The 19,774-nt window shown below is 33.1% G+C and overlaps 2 protein-coding genes across 7 annotated transcripts; both read right to left on the bottom strand.

Annotated features, from left to right (window-relative positions):
* Window positions 1–5,011, bottom strand: LOC100779822 (pentatricopeptide repeat-containing protein At4g02750). 5 transcript variants are annotated; one of them, XM_006585196.4, is made up of 3 exons: window positions 3,880–5,011; window positions 1,676–2,593; window positions 1–1,241 (listed from the first exon to the last, which is right to left on the bottom strand). In XM_006585196.4, exons 1-3 carry the CDS (start codon window positions 4,643–4,645, stop codon window positions 1,132–1,134), a joined length of 1,794 nt encoding a protein of 597 aa, XP_006585259.1. In that variant the 5' UTR covers window positions 4,646–5,011; the 3' UTR covers window positions 1–1,131. The 5 variants fall into 5 exon arrangements, with proteins under 5 accessions (XP_006585259.1, XP_006585260.1, XP_040874085.1 ...); XM_006585197.4 differs by having other exon boundaries at window positions 1–1,170; XM_041018151.1 differs by having other exon boundaries at window positions 1–1,095.
* Window positions 5,012–5,494: 483 nt separating this feature from the next.
* Window positions 5,495–11,227, bottom strand: LOC100807440 (protein SCAI). Of its 2 annotated transcripts, XM_003531289.5 has the most exons (9): window positions 10,507–11,227; window positions 8,369–8,572; window positions 8,029–8,271; window positions 7,564–7,630; window positions 7,290–7,478; window positions 7,022–7,113; window positions 6,438–6,617; window positions 6,222–6,358; window positions 5,495–6,094 (listed from the first exon to the last, which is right to left on the bottom strand). In XM_003531289.5, exons 1-9 carry the CDS (start codon window positions 11,020–11,022, stop codon window positions 5,908–5,910), a joined length of 1,815 nt encoding a protein of 604 aa, XP_003531337.1. In that variant the 5' UTR covers window positions 11,023–11,227; the 3' UTR covers window positions 5,495–5,907. The 2 variants fall into 2 exon arrangements, with proteins under 2 accessions (XP_003531337.1, XP_025985391.1); XM_026129606.2 differs by lacking the exons at window positions 5,495–6,094; window positions 6,222–6,358 and having other exon boundaries at window positions 7,018–7,113.
* Window positions 11,228–19,774: the final 8,547 nt, after the last annotated feature.

Below are 19,774 nucleotides of genomic sequence, written 5' to 3'. Positions count from 1 at the left end.
TCACAATGTAATACATTTTATATTTAGATACATGTGATCCAAAATCACTTAAAGCAATACTAGGACTCAGGCAAACTAGAATACTTCATAAGCATCAGCCACCAAAGTGTGTACTTAATTGTTCCACATTGCATATTCCAAACCGGACATTCTCAGAACTAAACACTGGAAACAACATTCTCAGGGCAAAATACTAACTCATATCTTTATACTGCAGAATCAACTACTAAAAACTCACATAGGTAGCAGCTTCCCAGAATGCTAGTACAAGAGGAATTGCAAGCTACCAAGTTTGTTCCTAATTGTGTAATTTTGCTTCTTATAGAAACCCACATCAGGGTAACATTCTACCCGTGTCCATGTTGTATATAGTATAAACATTATGCAAGCCAGTGTCTTATTAAACATAAAAGCATTTTCAGTTACACAAAATTTTTCAAGCAACTTCCAGAACCACACTTTCAGCTAATATTTTGTTTGATCTGTAGAAATTATAAACAGATGCATCTGTTCAAGTAATTGAACTAAACCTCCTTGATACACTTTTAGCTAATAGTTTGAAGGGACCACATTCTATAATCTCAATTCAAAAACATCCTGCATTGTTCAATTTGATTTTAGAGAAGAAAAAAAATACTTATCAAGAGAGAGGAAAATACAAGACAGCATGATATCCTATTCCCCCACCCTTGGTTTTTTTAAAATGCTACATACATTAGTTTTTTATTCTTATCTCACAGTTCATAGATATTTGGCCCCACTATCAGGCAAAATTTATGGTTTACTGAGAATTTAAGACAATTTTTTTTAAAAAAAATAAATTCAACTTTAAAGGAAATGAGAGTATTTGATAGTATTGATGATAAAGAAATGATTTGTCACATTCGACGTATGAAATTGCATAATAAACAATTGTAATCTTTAACTTGTTATTTTACATATTGCTAGTATATTTTGTTTTGCAAATAAAAAAACTTAGAAGTTTTTTTTTTTTTTTTTTTTTTTGTGCGCGAGCGTGTGTACATATAGTTTAACACATTCATGAAGGAATGGAAAACTTTCTAAATGCAGTTTCCAAGGAAGACGCAACAAAATCTGCATGAAATTGCAGGAATGAGCAAGTTAGGGGTCTCAGTAATCAAATTGGGTCTGCCTTTTGCAATGATCTTCCTGGGAGAAAATGACAAGTATATAAGACATTGGAGAAATTACTTTCTTACAACATTGCCTTGCAATTTCTCCTACAATCATAAAAATAATAATAACAAGAGATAAATATAAAATAAAATGAGCAAAATCATAAAAAGATAGAAAAAAGATTAATGGCTTAATTGATTTGTGATTTATGTTTTTGTTTTCTTTCCTTTTCATTTGTTTTGAGATGTAAAAAATTGTTGAATAAATAAATACTTAACTTCCGATATTTTGGTGAGAGAGAACCCTATAGCTAAGTATGGACGACATCAATTTACCAATGTTGTCATCCCTTAGATCTTCCCAGCTCCCTATTATTAATTATTAAATTGAACATTTGACTTGAAATTTCTTATTCCCAGATTTTTATCTGTAAAATTTAGAGCTACTATGGCAATAAGTGCTGAAGCTTAAAGTTAGAACTACTATGACATGCCCATCTTAACTTGCAGCCTTTAAAAGAAAATTTCTTCATAGTTACCTTTTACCTTCATATGTAATGTTATTCTCCTTAAAGCAACATGAATATCATTAATATTAGGATGTGATGGATCCCCTCCAACGAAATAATGGGTTTTGTTTCCAATCTGCAACCAACTATAAGCTGTTTGTTTCTTAACTCCTTGCTCTTTCATCAGAACCCTGATTCTATGGACATCCTTCCATTTGCCAGCAGCAGCATATATATTAGACAGCATAACATAGGCACCAGAATTAAAAGGATCCAAATTCAAAATTCTTCTAGCTGCCAGTTCCCCTAATTCCACGTTTAAATGAACACTACAGGCTGCAAGCACAGCACCCCAGATGCTGGAATCTGCCTTGAATGGCATCTCATTGATTATTTTGCAAGCTCTCTGCAACTGACCTGCTCGACTCATCACGTCAACTAAGCAAGCATAGTGCTCAGACCTTGGTGGAATACCATAATTATCAACCATCAAACTAAATAGATTCATGCTCTCATTAACCTTCCCAGCACGACAACACGCAGATAGTAAACTCAGAAAAGTTATGCCATCAGGTTGAACACTGACTGTCACCATCTGGTCAAAGTAGGAGCGTGCTTTGTCATACAGACCATGCTGTGCAAATGCAGCAATGATAGTGTTCCATGAAACAAGGTCCGGATGGGAAATTTGTCCAAAAACTAACTCAGAATCAACAATTCCACCACATTTGCTGTGCACAGTAATCAGGGCATTACATACTGACAAATCTGAATCAAAGCCATGCTTAATTAAAAGAGCATGCGCCTTGCTTCCTTCTTCGAGTGATGCAAGACTTGCACAGGCAATGAAAACTGAAACAAAAGTCAAGTCATCTGGTTGCATACCAGTCCTGATCATTTGTGAAAACAAATTCAGTGCCTCTTCCCCTCTCCCATTTTGTGCATAACCTACAAACGATGAATCAATTGTGAAAAGATGGAATAATAAAGAAAAAAAATTGTAATGACAGAGTAGAAGAAAACTACCTCCTCCTAGGACCAAAAGTTATTGTTTTTTCTCAACAATTTAATTAAAATATGTTTTAAACGGATAAGGCTTTTCTAAATTGAGCTTAATTTTAGAGCAAGCAGGGAATAATAGTCCCCTTTGGTTTAATTTAAATGTGTCGCAATCTAGGTGTGTTTACTGAAATTTAGGGCTGTACACATTTTTTTACATCAGAGACTTGGGTTTTTTTGTTTATGCTTAAAAAATGATTATGTGATCCAACATGTTTTTAGATTCTTTTAGAAGCTACTATTTTTAGCTTAGGAGAAAAGCAATGATACAGTTTTATTTATTTATTTTAAAGATAATAAAATTATATTAGAGAAAAAAAGACACAATTCTTATCAGATATAAATAATCGGACTTAAAAGTTAATTAAAACAAGTCCTTTTTTGATAAAAAAAAAAAAGAGTATCTATATTGAATATAACTATATTAATATTACTTATATTACATAACAGGCAAAGAGGATCCGATATTTTTTTTTCCAAAAGACTTACATATAGTTACATGATTATTATACACCTTAATAGAACTAGACTCCAATGCAATAAGTCAGACAGTTAGGCTTCTAGTTGTTATTCGTTCCTTTTTAAAAATAAGTAAAATTTAATGAAAGCTTTCCCATAACAAGAGCATCTAGGATAGAAGATGCAGCAGCATGAAATGAGCAGAGCTAACTACATCATCATTGCCAAGAACAGCCGTGAGATGCTTAGGATGCCTTTGCCAAGTTGGACTTTTGCTCTATAACAGGGTTATTCTGAAGAAAATCTTAAACCACTGGTTTCCTGTGAATAAAACAATGAAGGCTGAAACCTAGATAGGTGGGAAATGGTCCAATTTGATAAATCACAATCCTGAAGCTCTATATCATATGTAAGGATACCCACAAATTCAAAAATGCCATTCAAATTTCAGTTCAGACTCTGGAGAATAATCATATTCATATACAAGGAGGTGAATTGTCAATTTGTTATCAATACCAGACACCAAGACAAAGACAATAGCTAGAAGCCTAACTACCTAGCTTTTATTAAAACACATCTAATTAAAAAAAAAAAAAAACTTTTCTCAACAAAAAATAAAATAAATCACAAACACTTTTCAGTTATAAGCTAACTACTAGCGAGGATTACACAATGGCGTGGAGGTTGAAAGTTTGAAATGTTAAAGCTTAGCTTACCCGTCATAATTATATTCCAAGAAACGAGATCTCTGCACCGAATCTCTTGAAACAAATCCCTCGCATCTTCCATCCTCCCTTCTTTACAAAACCCAGTAATCATAGCGGTCCTCGCAACATCATTCTTCTGCGGCATTCTCACAAACACTTCCCACGCTTCCTCGCACAACCCATTCTCCACCAAACCATTTATCATCACAACCCATGACACCGAGTTCCTTCGAGGCATAGCTTCGAACAGCGCCCTCGCGCGCCCAATCCCTCCCTCCACCCTCGCGTACCCATCCACCATCGCGGTGTATGACACGACGTTCGGACACGGCATCGCTTCGAAGAGCCTCTGCGCGTCCTTCATGCGGCCGCACCTCGCGAGCCCTGAGATGATGGCGTTGTACGACGCGGCGTTCTTCTCTGGCGCTGCGGCGAGGTAGCGGAACGCGTCCTGGAGGTTGTCGTTTTGGACGCAGGCGGCGATGATGGAGTTCCAGGAAACGACGTTGCGAAGCGGCATGGAGTGGAAGAGTGCTTTGGAGCGTTGGAGAAGGCCGTTTTGCCAGTAGGCGGAGAGCATGGAGTTCCACGTGACGACGTCTTTTGTTGCCATTTCGTCGAACAGTTTGCGTGCGGCGTCGACTTTCCCGGCGCGTGAGAGGGCGACGATGTCGAGGTTCGCGTGGTACACATCCCGAGTGGAGGAGAAAAGGGTCGCGAGCACGAAGAAGGAGTGGCGTTGGCGCCAAAAGGTTGGGACTAGGCTAGTGAGCATGGAGTGTGTGCAAGTTACACTGCCATCTTCAGTTAACAGTTAAGGATGCTATTTACTCGCTGGAACTAAAAATAATATTACAGGAATTAGAATCAAAACAAAAGTATTTTAAAAACTTAAATCATAATTCGAATCAAAAGCTTTTTTGTTTTTTAAATGGCTATACAGCATCAGCTATTATCCAAATTCCCTATTCAATCTCCAATTAGATCTTACGACTAACTAGATTTAAAACTGACTTTATTTTAGTTGCTCAGGTTTGTTTATGTTATATTTTAATTTTGACATGTACATTTTTTTTATAATTTTAATATGTAAATTTATTATTTTTTGCAAACGTGTTTACGTAAATAAAATTGAGATTTTGAAAAATATTTAACTATATATATATATATATATATATATATATATATATATATATATATATATATATATATCAGATATATATTTACCTTTAACGGTAGTCTTTATAGTATTTAATGTGTTTATTTTTCCGATGAACAACAAGCTCCAAACGTACATTTAAAGAGAGATAATAATTTGTTACTTTAAACAGTGCATTAAAACGCAAGCCAATGATTTTTGAAACGGTAAAACAAACACACCCAAATATTTACAGTACTAGTTAGATATTTGTTGTCCATCAGATTGTATTATCATAATAACCGCATGATAATGTTTCTATAAATTGAATATACAGGGTAAGTAATTTACTTTTTGAGTTTTGACGGAATTCGTTCAGAATTCATCCTCTTCAATCAAAGTTGATTGAATACCGTCCAATTCTGCTCAACAATGGTAAAATTAACAATGACTTACTGTTTTTTTTTTCTTTTCAAAGCTGTGAAGTAGGAACAAATACAACTAATTTTAAACTAACAACTATCTTGTCACGTTACAAATACAAAATTATCTTGCCACGTTACAAATACAAAATTATCTTGCCACGACCAAACACATGAAAAGTCACCAGGCACCCATCATGACCTAACCTTAACATTACAGAGCAAACCACCAAATGCAGCATATAGATCAATGAAGCATGTGGAGTGGAATTAAGCAACACAACAGGCAGAGGCAACCATTCCCAACAATTTCTTTTTCCACCAGACAGCCCAGGCCCCACAATAAATACTCTTGTCCTGTCGCCCGAAAGGTCAACTCATAATGTTTTGTATTCCTTTGATCTGAGAATCCTTAGCTTCCAAAGCCTGCATGTAAGCCTAACATTTTTACTTGTTACTTTTTAAGGTCCCAAAATCTTATGTTTCAGTAAAGTGAAAGGAGTCAGCAACGTCAAAGTGCATGGCAAGTTGCACAACAGCAGAACGCACGGCTTCAGACGTTGGTGCAACAGAAGAGGGTAGATAGGGTAAACAAAGTGGAAGGTACTGTTCACTTTCCTCAGGTGTGCAGAAAAAAGATATCACGGATCGGCAGAAAATAAATCTGTACATAAAATGATATCAACATGTCATACAACAAGTCCATTCAATAACTTGAATTTAAACGCTTCACCAATTAAAATAAAGAAAGAAAAGAAGACTACATTGGCTAAAAAGTAGAGAGCAAATACCTTAGAATAAGCCGCCTTAGAAATGGATCACTTATAACCTGCGCCCATACTAAATCCATGGTAGTTGATGAGCAAAGAATTATTTCCCACTCCGTGAAAGCATTAGCGATAATGTTCTCTGCTTCATTGTAGACATCCTACAGGTTAACACAAAATTAGACAAACAAGAATTAAAGTAAATTTTAGAAAGGTTAAAGATCATTTGTGTATGCTTACTGTATCAGCCTCATTGGGGGTGAGACCAATCATTTGGCAAAATGCTGACAAAGGAGCAGTCAAAAAATAGGTAAATTGGCTTCCACTATTTGAATTTACATCAGATGGATTCTTGAAAATCGGTCTTAAAGGTGAAAGAAATAGAGCAGCCGTTTCACCCCTTTCAGCCCCATGTAAAACCTGCAATAGTTTATGACGTACACAGTCAATCAAGGCATGTCAAAGTAAATAGCATGGATCAATCAATTCTCAAGCCTAAAATAGACAGCATTTTCTAATTCCTATCAATTCCAATATACGTTTAACATGGGACAAGCCACCATTCAACTCTGTCCTTGGAGAAGTTCTACATTCATATTCAAATTGTTGAAGGAATTCAACAAGGCAGGGTTTTCTGTGGTTAGTGAGTTAAAATTCAATTTGAAACGTTACAACAAACCCTCAGACTACACAGTTATAAACTAATTACAAATGTCATCAAGCCATTAGCAAGTAAAAATAGATTCAAGGAATATCCTGAACAGCTCTATCTAACAAAGTTCACAGGCAACTTATACACAAGTTCTGAGTTTTGACAAACCTGCCTTGAATGCATGGCTGTTATCACTGTCAATAATTAAGAAAAGAGGTTTCCTAGTAAAGGGGATAAGATCGCCAGGGTAGAGATTATTTAAACCTGGTAATTCAAATAAAGCACATGTAAGTGCAGCTACAACAGAGATACTTGTTTTTTATATAACATTTAATTAAAACTAACCCAAAAATGGAGAGAAAATATCACATTTGTGTAACATTTCCTGGAACAATCTGAACAGAAATTTGACAGAGAATAGACTCCATGCAGGTACTCACCACTATTTCCCTTGGGACCAAACCACAGATAATTGTCATAATAGCTCAGTTCTCTCTTGCCATTACTTTGAGTTTCAGAAGGTCCAGAATTCTGTCCTAGGGAAGTCTGAGAAAGGACTTTGTGTCTTGAATATTTGGATGAACCGCCAGAATTTTCCACCTGAGAGACATTATTAAGACCAGCCTTCCCTGCATGAGTGATCATTAAGGTAACTAACCTAATACAACTGGACATGAGAGAAACTAGACTTGAAAAGACAGAGCAAAAGTAAACCTGAGGCTGAAAGATATACTAGCACAACACAGTCTGGTGGCAGCTCCTCACAAATTGTAGCCAAAACCTGCATAACATCATGAAGCTTATATAAGGAATAACAAATTGTGTGTTCAACAGCCTGAGAAAGATTGCATATCAATAGGTGTAAACAACCACTTTTAACTAGTGAACATTTTGCCATCAAATTTATGAATCAGATCACACAGCACGAAGGAAAAAACAAACACACCCACATGTATGTGTGCACGAACAGATAAGAAAGCATATTATAATATACACAAGAACCAATGAAGCACACCAAAGGCAACCAAGAATATCCAAGTTCTGATAGGAGAAGCCATAAAATAGCCACGAAATATTATTTGGAATTGAAGAGACCTAGTTATCAGAACCGCCTATAGATTTTAGTAAATAGATAAGCAAGTATGTAACACAAACTTTCCAATAGGCTTGAAAACTCACTGCTATCACATGTGTCACAGATGGACGGTACAGGGTAGCCTTTCTAGGATTAGGAGGTATAGTTGGATCAGTCATATCTGCAGTAAGATTCATGTCTATTATCCCAGAAGCTCCTGAATGATCAATTATGTCACCATTCTCCTTAGGTTTAACTGTATGCTTTTGGTAGAATGTTTCACTAGGCTCCCATTCTAAACATTGTATCATTCTATAGATGTCCAATGTAAGCTCAGCAAACTTGATCTGTAAGTAAGAACATATAAAGATTCAAAAGCTTCAGTCCTTTTCGGGTACTAAAGTAAATTTAAGAACCACCTTGTCAACATTAATCAGTATTAACCTCATTTCGATGATAGCTTGTCAACAGTGCATCTTGAAATTTCAATACCCTCTTTGCATGAAAACGAGCCACATAAGGAAGAGAAGCTCGATGAGTATCAAATGTGGCACAATAACGCATGGGCCTGAAACTAAAGCCCTTATCAACTTTCGTGAAACGGTTAATTTCTGTCACCACTTGCCTCCATTCCTTAAAGTTAGTTTCCTGAAAAGAAATGGTTCACATTTATAAGTCAAACAGGTAATATAGATATAATGTTTTCTCCAGAAGAATAGTGGAATACAAAGCATCAACAAACTATATTATAGCGAAGTTTCATGAGATTTTTTTATCTTAAAGAAAATCACAAAGTTCAATGTTAATAATGTATGAGTTAAAAAGTGAAATTATATAAAACAATCAGATTTTCCGATCCTAAATAACAACAACAAAACATGCAAAATAATGTAATGAAATAAATTTGTAAGTGACAAAACACCTGAAGCAGAACAATGCAGTCTTTGGCAGAGATGATCAAGCAAGGACTCAAACTAAAAATAAAAAGTTCAAGTAATTTTTACAATAATTACCAAATATAGTCAATAGGATTGTTGTCATCATGATTATTAAGAAACATTAATTCAAGCATAACACTTTTATTCTCTTGGTCTGGGATCTACTTATCAATTCAACACATTTAAATATGCAATGCATTTAAGAACTTCAGAACCTTTTGTTTTGTTTTGCCAACTAACAGCAATTTGTTTTTATTATTATGTGCTTACTGCTTACTGACAAGAATTTCACATCAAACTTTCAACAAATCGATCATTGAACTATGTGTGCATGGGACTATAGAGGAGCATATAGGGTGAGAGCATGCTCTTATGAGAGGAACTGAATTTGACCATAAAATCATAAATAGATAACCAATATTGGATTTAAGTAAAAGAGTCTGGACTATCCATGTTTAGTAGTATGGTAAAAAAGATTGACTCTTCCAACATCTCACACTCTCATTAGTTACACACCCTATATATTGATAGGGTTTGGAATGAAAATCATATCTGCACCAACAATGTTATTCTTGAAAACTTCCTCCCATAGTCAGTATAATTTAGGAACTTCTGAATCATTTTTTTTGTTTTGCCCACTGCCAATAATTAATTTCTTTATTATTATATACTTGCTGACAAGAACTTCATATAAGATTTGAAAAGAAAATCATCACTGCACCAACAATTTATTCTAGAAAACTGGCCCCCGCAGTCAGTGTAGCATAGTAGTATAGTGTACAACATGAAATTCATTTGATCCAGCATTAACATGGTTCTAAAAGGGGAGTCTTTCATTAAAAAAATCACCACTTGCTTTTCTTTATTACTTTGAAACTGAGTAACTTGAATAACCTTGATATATATCCTATTCCAGAACACCACTGATCACTGTCATAGTTCATACAATAGGAGGTGTAACCCAAAAGAGAATCTTGCGGCTAAGGCAATGAAAATAACATAATCTAAAACAAAGGGAATAAAAAGTTTGCTTGAACAAATATCTATTAGATACCCATCAATCTTATCCTATGAAATCATATATGTCAATGAAACAAAGATTACATTACGAATTACAGAAATCCCCTACAATGGGATTGTCATCAAAGGATGAAAGTAACATAATTTAGTGACAAGATTCTATACAAAAAAACAACCGTGAATTCTACCAACTATATCACATGGAAGAACAACCGAGGCTAGGTGGGGTCAGTACACAGATCAAGTCCTCAAATCCCCGCTGTTATGTTCTATCATACAGCCCAAAACAAGAGAAGCTATTCTAATCATCCTCAGACAAAACCTACAGACCCTAAATCAAGTATCATACAATGACCAGGAACCAATTGATCTACACAGAGCAGCTTCTTACTTAATCTCCAAGTCAAAGTATTTTCACTTTTCGGCGTCGAACACAAGAAAGGAAACACCAAGCACATCACACATCGTTTCACTCCCAACAACTTCATTAGCAAAAACAAGAAAATAAAATAACTACACGTACAACACACACAAAAAAAAAGATGAAGATTAGTTAGTTCATTTTGCTTTCGGAAAGCTGAAACAAAAAGTGAAGTCAAATTGAGAAGTGAAACAATGCATTACCCGAAAGGTAGTCCTGCAATCCTCAACCAAAGCCCCAAAGCGTTCGACGAGGTGCTTAACCATCTCGGTGCGGTTGAGAATAACCGAAACGAGCAAAAAGCGCGCGTAGAACCTCAACTCCTTGGACCTCACTCCGAGATCTTTGGCGTTGAGTTCGGATCCTTGGAAGTACCTTCTACTGAGTATGGCCTCGTAGAAGACGTAGGCCTCGACGAGGAACCTGCACTCGCTGCTCCTCATGTACTGCCCGAAATACAGCTGTCCGATTCGGCTCGCGATCTCACCAAGTTCCCACCGCTTCAACCCGCACTCTACCAGCTTCGCGCGGTTCTCCTGCTGGTGCTTCCAGAGCCTCGTGTACGCCTTGAACACCTTCTGGAACGCGTGGTGCTGCTGCTGATACTGGCTCGCGCCGCCGCCATACGCTGGCACGTCGCGTACACGGCCGAACTTCCGGTCCGCGCTCTCCACCAGCGCGCGGAAGGTCTGCAGAGCGAGGTCCGCGTCCTCGGACATGCCTGCCGGAGAATGAGTGTGTGTGTGAGAGATGTTTTTAGGTCTCCGTCCGGTGACGCTCGTCGCCGCCGGTCATCGGAGAATTGGGGAAAGAGAGTTGTAGTCGGAAATAGAAACGAAATTTGTGTGAGTGTTTGCGCGTCGGAAAAAGAGAGGAACGGTGAAGACAGGAGAGGGCGGTTACACTTTTTGTTTGTCAAACACTGTGTTAGAAAAGTATATAATATAATTATATTATTATAATTTTTTTACTATATCATAATTATGTTATACCAGTATAAATAAATTGACTAAAAATTAATTTTTTTTCTTATTATTTTTATAAATCCATAATTTAATTTTTATTTTTTAATTAAGATATTTTATTTTTTATATTTTAGAAATTTGTAATTTTAATCATTCATCATTTCATTTAATTAAGATAGTTCGTCTTTTACTTCTAAACAATTAAAACTAAAATTATAAATTTTATTAAAATAAAAAATAAATATCTCAATTAAAGAATAAAAGAGTTAAAACTATGAATTTTTAAAAATAAAAAAAAATATTTTAATTAAATAATAAAAATACTAAAATCATAAATTTTAAAAAGTAGATGAACGAAAAATACATTTTAATTAAATAAATAATATATACATATATTTTATGATAATTATAATAAGAATTTGGTGATAAACATTTTATAAATGATAATTATATTAAATTTGAGTTGAACAAATTTATCCGAACAAAACTCATGTAATAAATTATTAAAATTATTTAATTTTTACAATTATTTGATATCCATCCTCATAGTCATAGCCATTAAACTAAAAGAAATATTAGCATATGTCTTTTTTTTTCTGGATAAAAAATTATGAATGTCATACGATCTTTTGGATCAAAGATTAACTCTGTGACGGTGTGGTTGGCTATAGATTATAAACTAGGTAGGCTTCTTTTTTTTTGTTAATGGAGGTGTGACTGGTGTGATGATGTTTCTTCAGGGAAAAAAAGAAATTTGAAATTGTTGTTTCTTTTGCATTTGCTATTTTTTTTTTCTTTTTCTTTTTGGCTGTTTGAGATACCAGCGAATGATGGTGTTAAGATTTTGGATTATTTGATGAAGGGACTTTCTTTCCAACCAATTTATTTTGGCTTTTGTACTAGTAGAGAGGCAGCATTTAATTTTCCTTTTCCTTTTTTTTAGATTACGTGAGAAATGAAAGCAATAGCAAAACAGAGGAGCTAAAAATGAAAAAACTACGGCCTTACAAATGAAATCCCAACAACGTCAGCCAAAACAAATGTTGCTACGAGGTTGGCTCTTTCCAACTTTGGGGACAGCTCTAATAGGCCAGTAATTATTTTAATATCGCGAGTTTATTAATTACTTGTATGTAGATTAAACAAATGGATGAATAATGATGATGCTCAGAAAAACATTGGTGTCTGAAGTCTTTTTCAGAATTTTTAAAAGATTAACGTAATTATTATTTCAATTAAACAATACTAGTATTACCAGTTTTAAATGTGGTAGATTCTATTTATTTTTTTTCCTAGCCGTGTTTATAAGCAAAATTAGTCAAACTTTGAAATACAGGTATACTATTTCAATAAAGAAACTGTTCTGGTAAACCAAAGATAGAGACACTCTTTTTAAGTTCCTTGCTGGCACCAAACGTGGAACTAATTTCTTTTTCGTGAAAATGTCCAACTATTTGCTAAGCAACGCTTGCTCCTTCTCTCTCTCTCTCTCTTCATGCTGCGTTGGCTCGTATTTAATTCAGCCATCGTCCATTCGTTACACCATAAATGCAGTTTTTGAGTGGTGGACCTTAATTGATTCATCATGATATCCATTAATTTGGAATTTAGTTATATGTCATTTTCACGCATGTATTTACACAACTGATAGAAACTTCACATTAGAGTATACTCATATCTATATATCGCTATTGTTTTCAAGTGTAATAATGTACGTTTTTAAAATAAAAACAGTGTCATGTACGTTTACAAATAACAAGATATGGATAAACGATTCAGCAGAATTAGATATGGTAAAGTTTGTTTCTGAGGAATATCTTACCATAAAAATCAGAAGTAAATCTCAAATAATAAGTAAAACTATGGTTGTTAACTGGCATGCATTCAGAAAGTTTGTATATTTTAATGTACTAACATTTTGTTTTTGTTAACACTTGGGTCTAATTTGCTTATAGGTGTCCATCATATATAAACGTCTGCAATCGGGTTGGTGCGTGAAGATTTGTGCATAATGTGCCCAATGATAATAAACAATAATAATCTTAATCATTCTCTAATTGCTCGCAAAGGCATATGAGTTAATAATTGGTTTATGAAGTAGGAGACACCCTAGCAGTTCATGAATGATGTCAACATTAGGAACTCCATTCACAGTCTCCCTTGGTTATTGTTTTGATTACATCAACGTGTACAGATTGGAAATTCTTTTAATAATCGAGAACATGCCACACTATTGAAAATCTGAGCTTGGAATATGGAAAGAACTTCAACATTGACCTGGGATTCTCGGTAATAATGATTTCTCTTTTTCCTTTCACTCTTTCCCCCCTTTTTTGGTCTATAAAGAGAGGGTCGGTAAATCATGATACTTTGCGGTCCAAATTAAAGTAGTCAATTTATTAATGTGCCATATATTTGAGTGAGAAAACTTTGCTCGTGTTAGAAATGGAAAAACATGGGGCAGATCTATGTTTGATTGTAGCCAAAAAGGTGTGTGATGATATACAACTAAACTAGTAAAGTCGTTTTTTTTTCAGCTTCACTTTGAGATGCCTAATTAGAAATCTAGATAATTGTGGTTATAATATGCCAAATTTGTGTTGGCCTGATTCACTGAGCTCGGTGATTCACAAGTTGAGAACTCGACAACCATCATGTGACTTGGTTGACATCATTCACTATCTCATAGCACCATCAAATGAACAGCTAAAATACCTTTGACAGCCACCACACATCCCGAAGTTGGATATTGTGGGTTCAGAATTCAGATGGTCACTACGTTGTACAAAATTCGTAGAAATCAAGGGCATGCAAAATATAACAATGAAAATTACTAAAATATAAATATTTTTTTCTATTTTTTAACATTTAATTATAAACAAAAAATAAAGTGCAAATAACATGATATTTTTAAAAAATAAAAAGTATTTTTTTCAGGTAACCAATAGAAATGAAATACGGTTCCCTCGTTTTATTTTATTTATTTATTTATTTGCTGGGTTTGGGACTCACTAAAACAAAGGAATAGGGTGTCAAAGTCAACTATCCTCTATCACAAGGAGGTGCTTGTAAGATTTTCTTCCTCTTCTTTTTCATATACTATAGATTTGTTAAAATATAAATTCCACCGCATCATATACAACAAAACATAATTGGTAGATATATAAGGGGTTTGGTGAAAATATTGCAAAATTATATACAGCATATCCGGACAGTGATAACAATTATTCCCTGTATTGTATGCATAATGAAGCTCCACTTGCCCAAACTGTTGCTAATCAACATGCAATTTTCCCCCCTAACGGGTGAGAATGGAAGTATGTGCTTTTCTTGAAGAGAAACAAAACAATAGCTAGCTTATAGAGTAGAATAGTATTGGTAAAGTTCGATCATCAATTTGGAAAAAAATTCAAACAATTGGATCCATTACTTTTTAGATTCTTAGGTGCAAATGGAAGCATTTTTCAATTGGTTGACTTTCATAGAAAAAGGCACATGACAAGAGGAGCCTGAAATCTATGAAGAGTGTGGCCATTATATTGTGCCCGACCAAATAATTCACCTTTTTCTATGTTTCCAAATTCAACCATCTCGATAATTGGATCTCTTATAATTTTCCCAGCTGTCTACCCATCGTTAATGTGCAAAATGTGTTGATCTCTTTCCCCCCATTATACTGAGTGGTTAAATTCAATTACTATTAAGCGTGTCTGATAGATTAAACGAAACCTCTTTCATCCACACAACTTGTTTTATTGTTTATGGGCCGGGTAGTCATATTTAGCTACAATTTCCATCCCACAATTATGAAAGTAGTTGCTGCCTACAATAAAATCTGGAGTTGTTGCATCATGATGAGTGTTTATTGTCCTGATCGGGTCACAAGGCCCATGGAGTATTATTTTATCATATTTATCACAAATAAAATACATATATCATATTTACTATATCTTCTTCTTTCCAAATAGAAGAGCTTTTTTTTTGGATTGAATGAGATGAAACATAAAAAGTCATCTAATTTTGATTCTTAAGTTTCAAAGTAGTCATTTTCTCTTGCTTTATTAGGTAGAACCTTTCCCTACTCACTAAATATGGTGTTCCTTTCATGGGACATGTCCGGTCATGCTACAAGCCGAAACCAGCATTTAAAAATATATCCACTTTTCATCCATCCAAATCCCAGCTGAGAAGCACATATATTTTGGCGTTATCAATTACAGCAGTAAGTCAGTAACAAATAACTAGGAATACACTTGTATTATTAGTTTTTCCAACAATTGGAGCACTTGATTCAATAAGAGTTAGATTCAAATACATTATAGGATTAATCCAGTGAGAAAACATGTGGTGTCTTTTTTATAATGACCTAGTTATCTTCTCTAAGACACTTGATCCTAAAAGGTGTTGTTCGGATTCGACCCTATCCGAGGTTTTGTAGACCTATTTTTTTTGTCTTAGTACCCATAGTGCCGCACGACGAAGTCAATGACTGTTATCCTCTTGAGTAAAAATGGGTAAGAATTTTGATTGTGAGAAAGATGTTGTTAATGGTGAATGTTGATTGATCAAGTAGGAGTGAGTCATGTATGTTATTATTTTAGCTAGTCATATATATACATCACACTTACTTGATCTTAGAGCTAAGAAGTATAGCTACACTGATTGTGAGGACTTTTTTTTTTGTTATTGATTTTGCATTATACCTTTATTTGATTCAATGTTGTTGTGTTTGAGTATAAAACCAAATTTTAGACAAAGGGTTGTTTATGAAAAAATTGAAGCATAAAAAGAAAAATCATGTGTCTAAGACCAGGTGCCTTGAAGAAGATAATTGGGTCGCTATAAAAAAAAATATCCATTAAAAAAATTGCCATGTGGCAATTATGTCTCCTTTTATAAATTTTTAAAAATTAATTTTTGTAGAGCTTCAAGCATCGATTTCCTTAATCAATCCTATCCATCCATTAAAAAAACCAATTATTCTGCCTGCCAGTATTTCTTTCTCACCATGGAGGATACTATTGCCTTTCCAACAATAGACCGCATCCTTGATTCAATAAGAGTTAAATTCAAATACATTATACATGAATATGAGCACATGTTTGAGTTACCCTTCAAGAGCCTTAAAAGTATGTTTGTGGACGGATCTTACTCATTACAAATATATGCTAATAGTGCATTAAAACATTGATTTCAATATGTGTACACATCAAATTGTTTTTCTTGCACATACTTTTTTAGTGTTGATTAATACTTCTCACAAAAATTATCTTCTATAAAAAAATATAATTAACATCTTTCTGAGAAAATGTTATTTAGGAAAGAATTTAATTAAAATACATTAACAATATAAAACTTTCTTTGCATTATTAACTAATTAAAAATGATTTTGTATGGTAAAATTGTTGATCTTAGCAATAACTAGAATGTGAATCTATGTTTGGGAAGAGTGATTTTTTGTGGATAAAAAAATATATTGACATCTTTATATTGTAAGAAAAATACCCCGTATTAAAATGTGCTTCAAGCGTAAGTTTAATTTGTTGATACTAAAAGTCTATAATGGTAAAATCACGTTATACATTATTGCCTTACTGGTATAATTATTTTTTGTATTGGTAATTTACTAGATAACCCAATACGTAGACCATACAAAAAGTAAAAGTGAATTGATTAAGAGATACATTTTTATGTTCATTTTCTCTAAACTTGGCATGATTTCCGCTTTCTTATTGATTACGATGATTTAAAGAAGAATTTAGAAAGTAGATATTTCTTTCAAAAGTTGTCTCTTGTCACTATTTTAATTTTTTAAGTTACGTTCCTTCCTAGTAGTTAATCTGTTCCCAAATCTCAAGTGCGAAAGTGAAATTTCACGTGTGACACGGCATCCACAAATGAGAACGAAATTGGAGCATAGGTTGGAGAAATATACTGCAAGCTCGCTTTGGCAATGTTGTCATGCCACAGAATCCAATGGCAGTGAGAGGAAGTGGGGAAAACTTTTCTACATGCTCGTTGTGGTTTAAAGAATCTTCTTAGTGTTCACTTGGGGAGTCAAAAGGGTGAAGGTAGGTCTACAAAAGCATACCTAATGAATGATTATGAGAGTGAAGGGAAGCTTCAAAATTCGGCAATTTGTGTGACTGCTGTCCTCTCTACATTAATTGTCCACGGCTCGTGGGCCTTTGTGGGGCAAAATACTTACTTATTAGTGATAGTTAGTGCACAAAATGGAACGATAAGGGTCCAAACTTGAGCTATTAAATGAGAGGGGCTTTTGAGTTTACCTTCCAGGAAAATTTTTAACACACAAGAATCATAATTTATATGAATGGTTTTATTTTTGAACAGTTTATTTTTTAACAGCAAATCAAATTTATTGAAAATAGATCCTTAAAAGCACAATGCGTATATCTATGGGATCCAAGAGTATACAATACAATGCCCGTTAAAAAAAAAAAAGAGTACAGAATACAATTAAAATGATAAAACAAAAATATAAACGCATGAGATGATCATACACCTTGCTACCTAACACTTCATGTACACACAAAGAAGCAACAATACCCTATCAACCTACTGGTCCAAAACGCATGAAGCAAAGAAACGGGATTAAATAGACATGAAGAAAGACGATAAACAAATCCCTTCCTTCACAGGAATGATTTAATTTGTCTGATTTGTTACTAGAAATAATAGAATAACAATATTTTTTACCACAATCTTTCACTATTTATCACATTAAATAATTTAATAAAAATAATATTATATTTTTATCACAATAAAACTTTTTATTATTAATTAGATTTTACCTAAGTCCATATATATATATATATATATATATATATATATATATATAAAAGTCCGTCTTATAAAGAAATATCTCTTGATTTCTCGTCAAATCTTTTGAATTAGTGTAACCTAGATACTTGTATTTAGGAAGGTTAAATTGTAATTTTGATCCTTAATTTTTCAAATTTATGATTTTGGTCATGTTGATTTTTTAATTATAACATTTGGTCCTCATAATTTTATAAATAGGTGATTTTGATCCCTTGATAGATTATTAAGTAATAACTATGATTATTAGAAATAAAATTAATTATAAATTAAATAAAAATTATTAATCCTAAAAAAATACTATTAATCCTAACATGATGATACTTTTGTTGGCGGAGTCGCATGTGACAAGGGAAGTGAAAGAAGTGTTTGCGAATAAGAGCAGGAACACATTAGTAGCGGATGGTCAAGATTATTAATTATTAATTATTTTTTTAATAATTAATGGATGTAATTAATTTATAATTAACTTAATAACTTATATAATCAGACTTATTTGTTAATAACATATTAAGAGGATCAAAATCACCAATTTATAAAACTAGGGATCAAATATTACATTTAAAAAGAGAAATCAAAACTATGAGGGACTAAAATTACAATTTAGTCTCACTAAAAGAGATTTAGTGATGACTAATCCTCTTTACCATGTCCCTAGGCACAAAAACAAAAAAATGTTGGTTATCTTCTGCAGTTTGCAATCCAATAGAAATTCCCAATTATAATTGAATAATTAGGATCATGCAATCAATTGATAAGCCATAAACAAACATTAATATAGTGTATTCTACTTTCTTTTACAACTTTTTTAAAATATATTTAGTTTAACATAGATGAAATTTTAAAGATTTTTATCATAGAAGTTTAATATATTAATAAGTTTCATAGATTTTCATCAACAATTTTTTTAATATAACTTTATTTAAAATATGAAAAAGAAAATATATAAATTTTAATAAAACAATATTTAATAAAAATCACAAAAATCAAGCCAAATCAAACAGTAAAATATTAATTTGATTTGATTTAAATTATATTTAAAATAAAAATCAAACCAAACTGAAACAGATATATTTTTTAAGTTTGATTTGAATGATCTATTATGAAAAACCAAAACAATCCAAACTATAAATATTCCTAATCAATACCCAAGTGACCGCGAGGGGTAACTACCCATACCTCAGCGAATCAGTGGTATATAAATATAATATTATTATTTGATTTCTAGGAAATGTATATAAATATTTCCAATAATATTTATGATAAATCAAATAAATTTCATTTATCTTTAGAAATTATGATTCTCAAATATTATGATTTTTAGACATGATTTTTTTTTGTTATACAAAATGCTCCATCGAGAAAACAAATGCAAATAACAAAATTTCTAACTACTTGTAACATATTAGTCATTATTAGATAACTTATATTTGGGCTTTATTTTACTAAATATAAAATGAATCTATATTATTTGAATTTTTTATAATGTATATTAATCCATTCGTTTCAAAATAAATGTATTGATAAATGCTTTAGCCGCTGCTCTGAACAATCCGAATAATCTCCGAATCAATAGAAATTTGATACCTTTTTACTCATTTTGCTATAAAATATTGATTTAATTTAATATTTTAAAATGGGGTCTATTTCCTAATTTACTTAT

This window comes from Glycine max, chromosome 8 (genome assembly GCF_000004515.6).
Source record: "Glycine max cultivar Williams 82 chromosome 8, Glycine_max_v4.0, whole genome shotgun sequence".
In the NCBI taxonomy this organism is placed as follows: Eukaryota; Viridiplantae; Streptophyta; class Magnoliopsida; order Fabales; family Fabaceae; genus Glycine; species Glycine max.
Note: the sequence above shows the minus strand (reverse complement) of the source record. Positions and strands in the feature narration are given on the sequence as shown.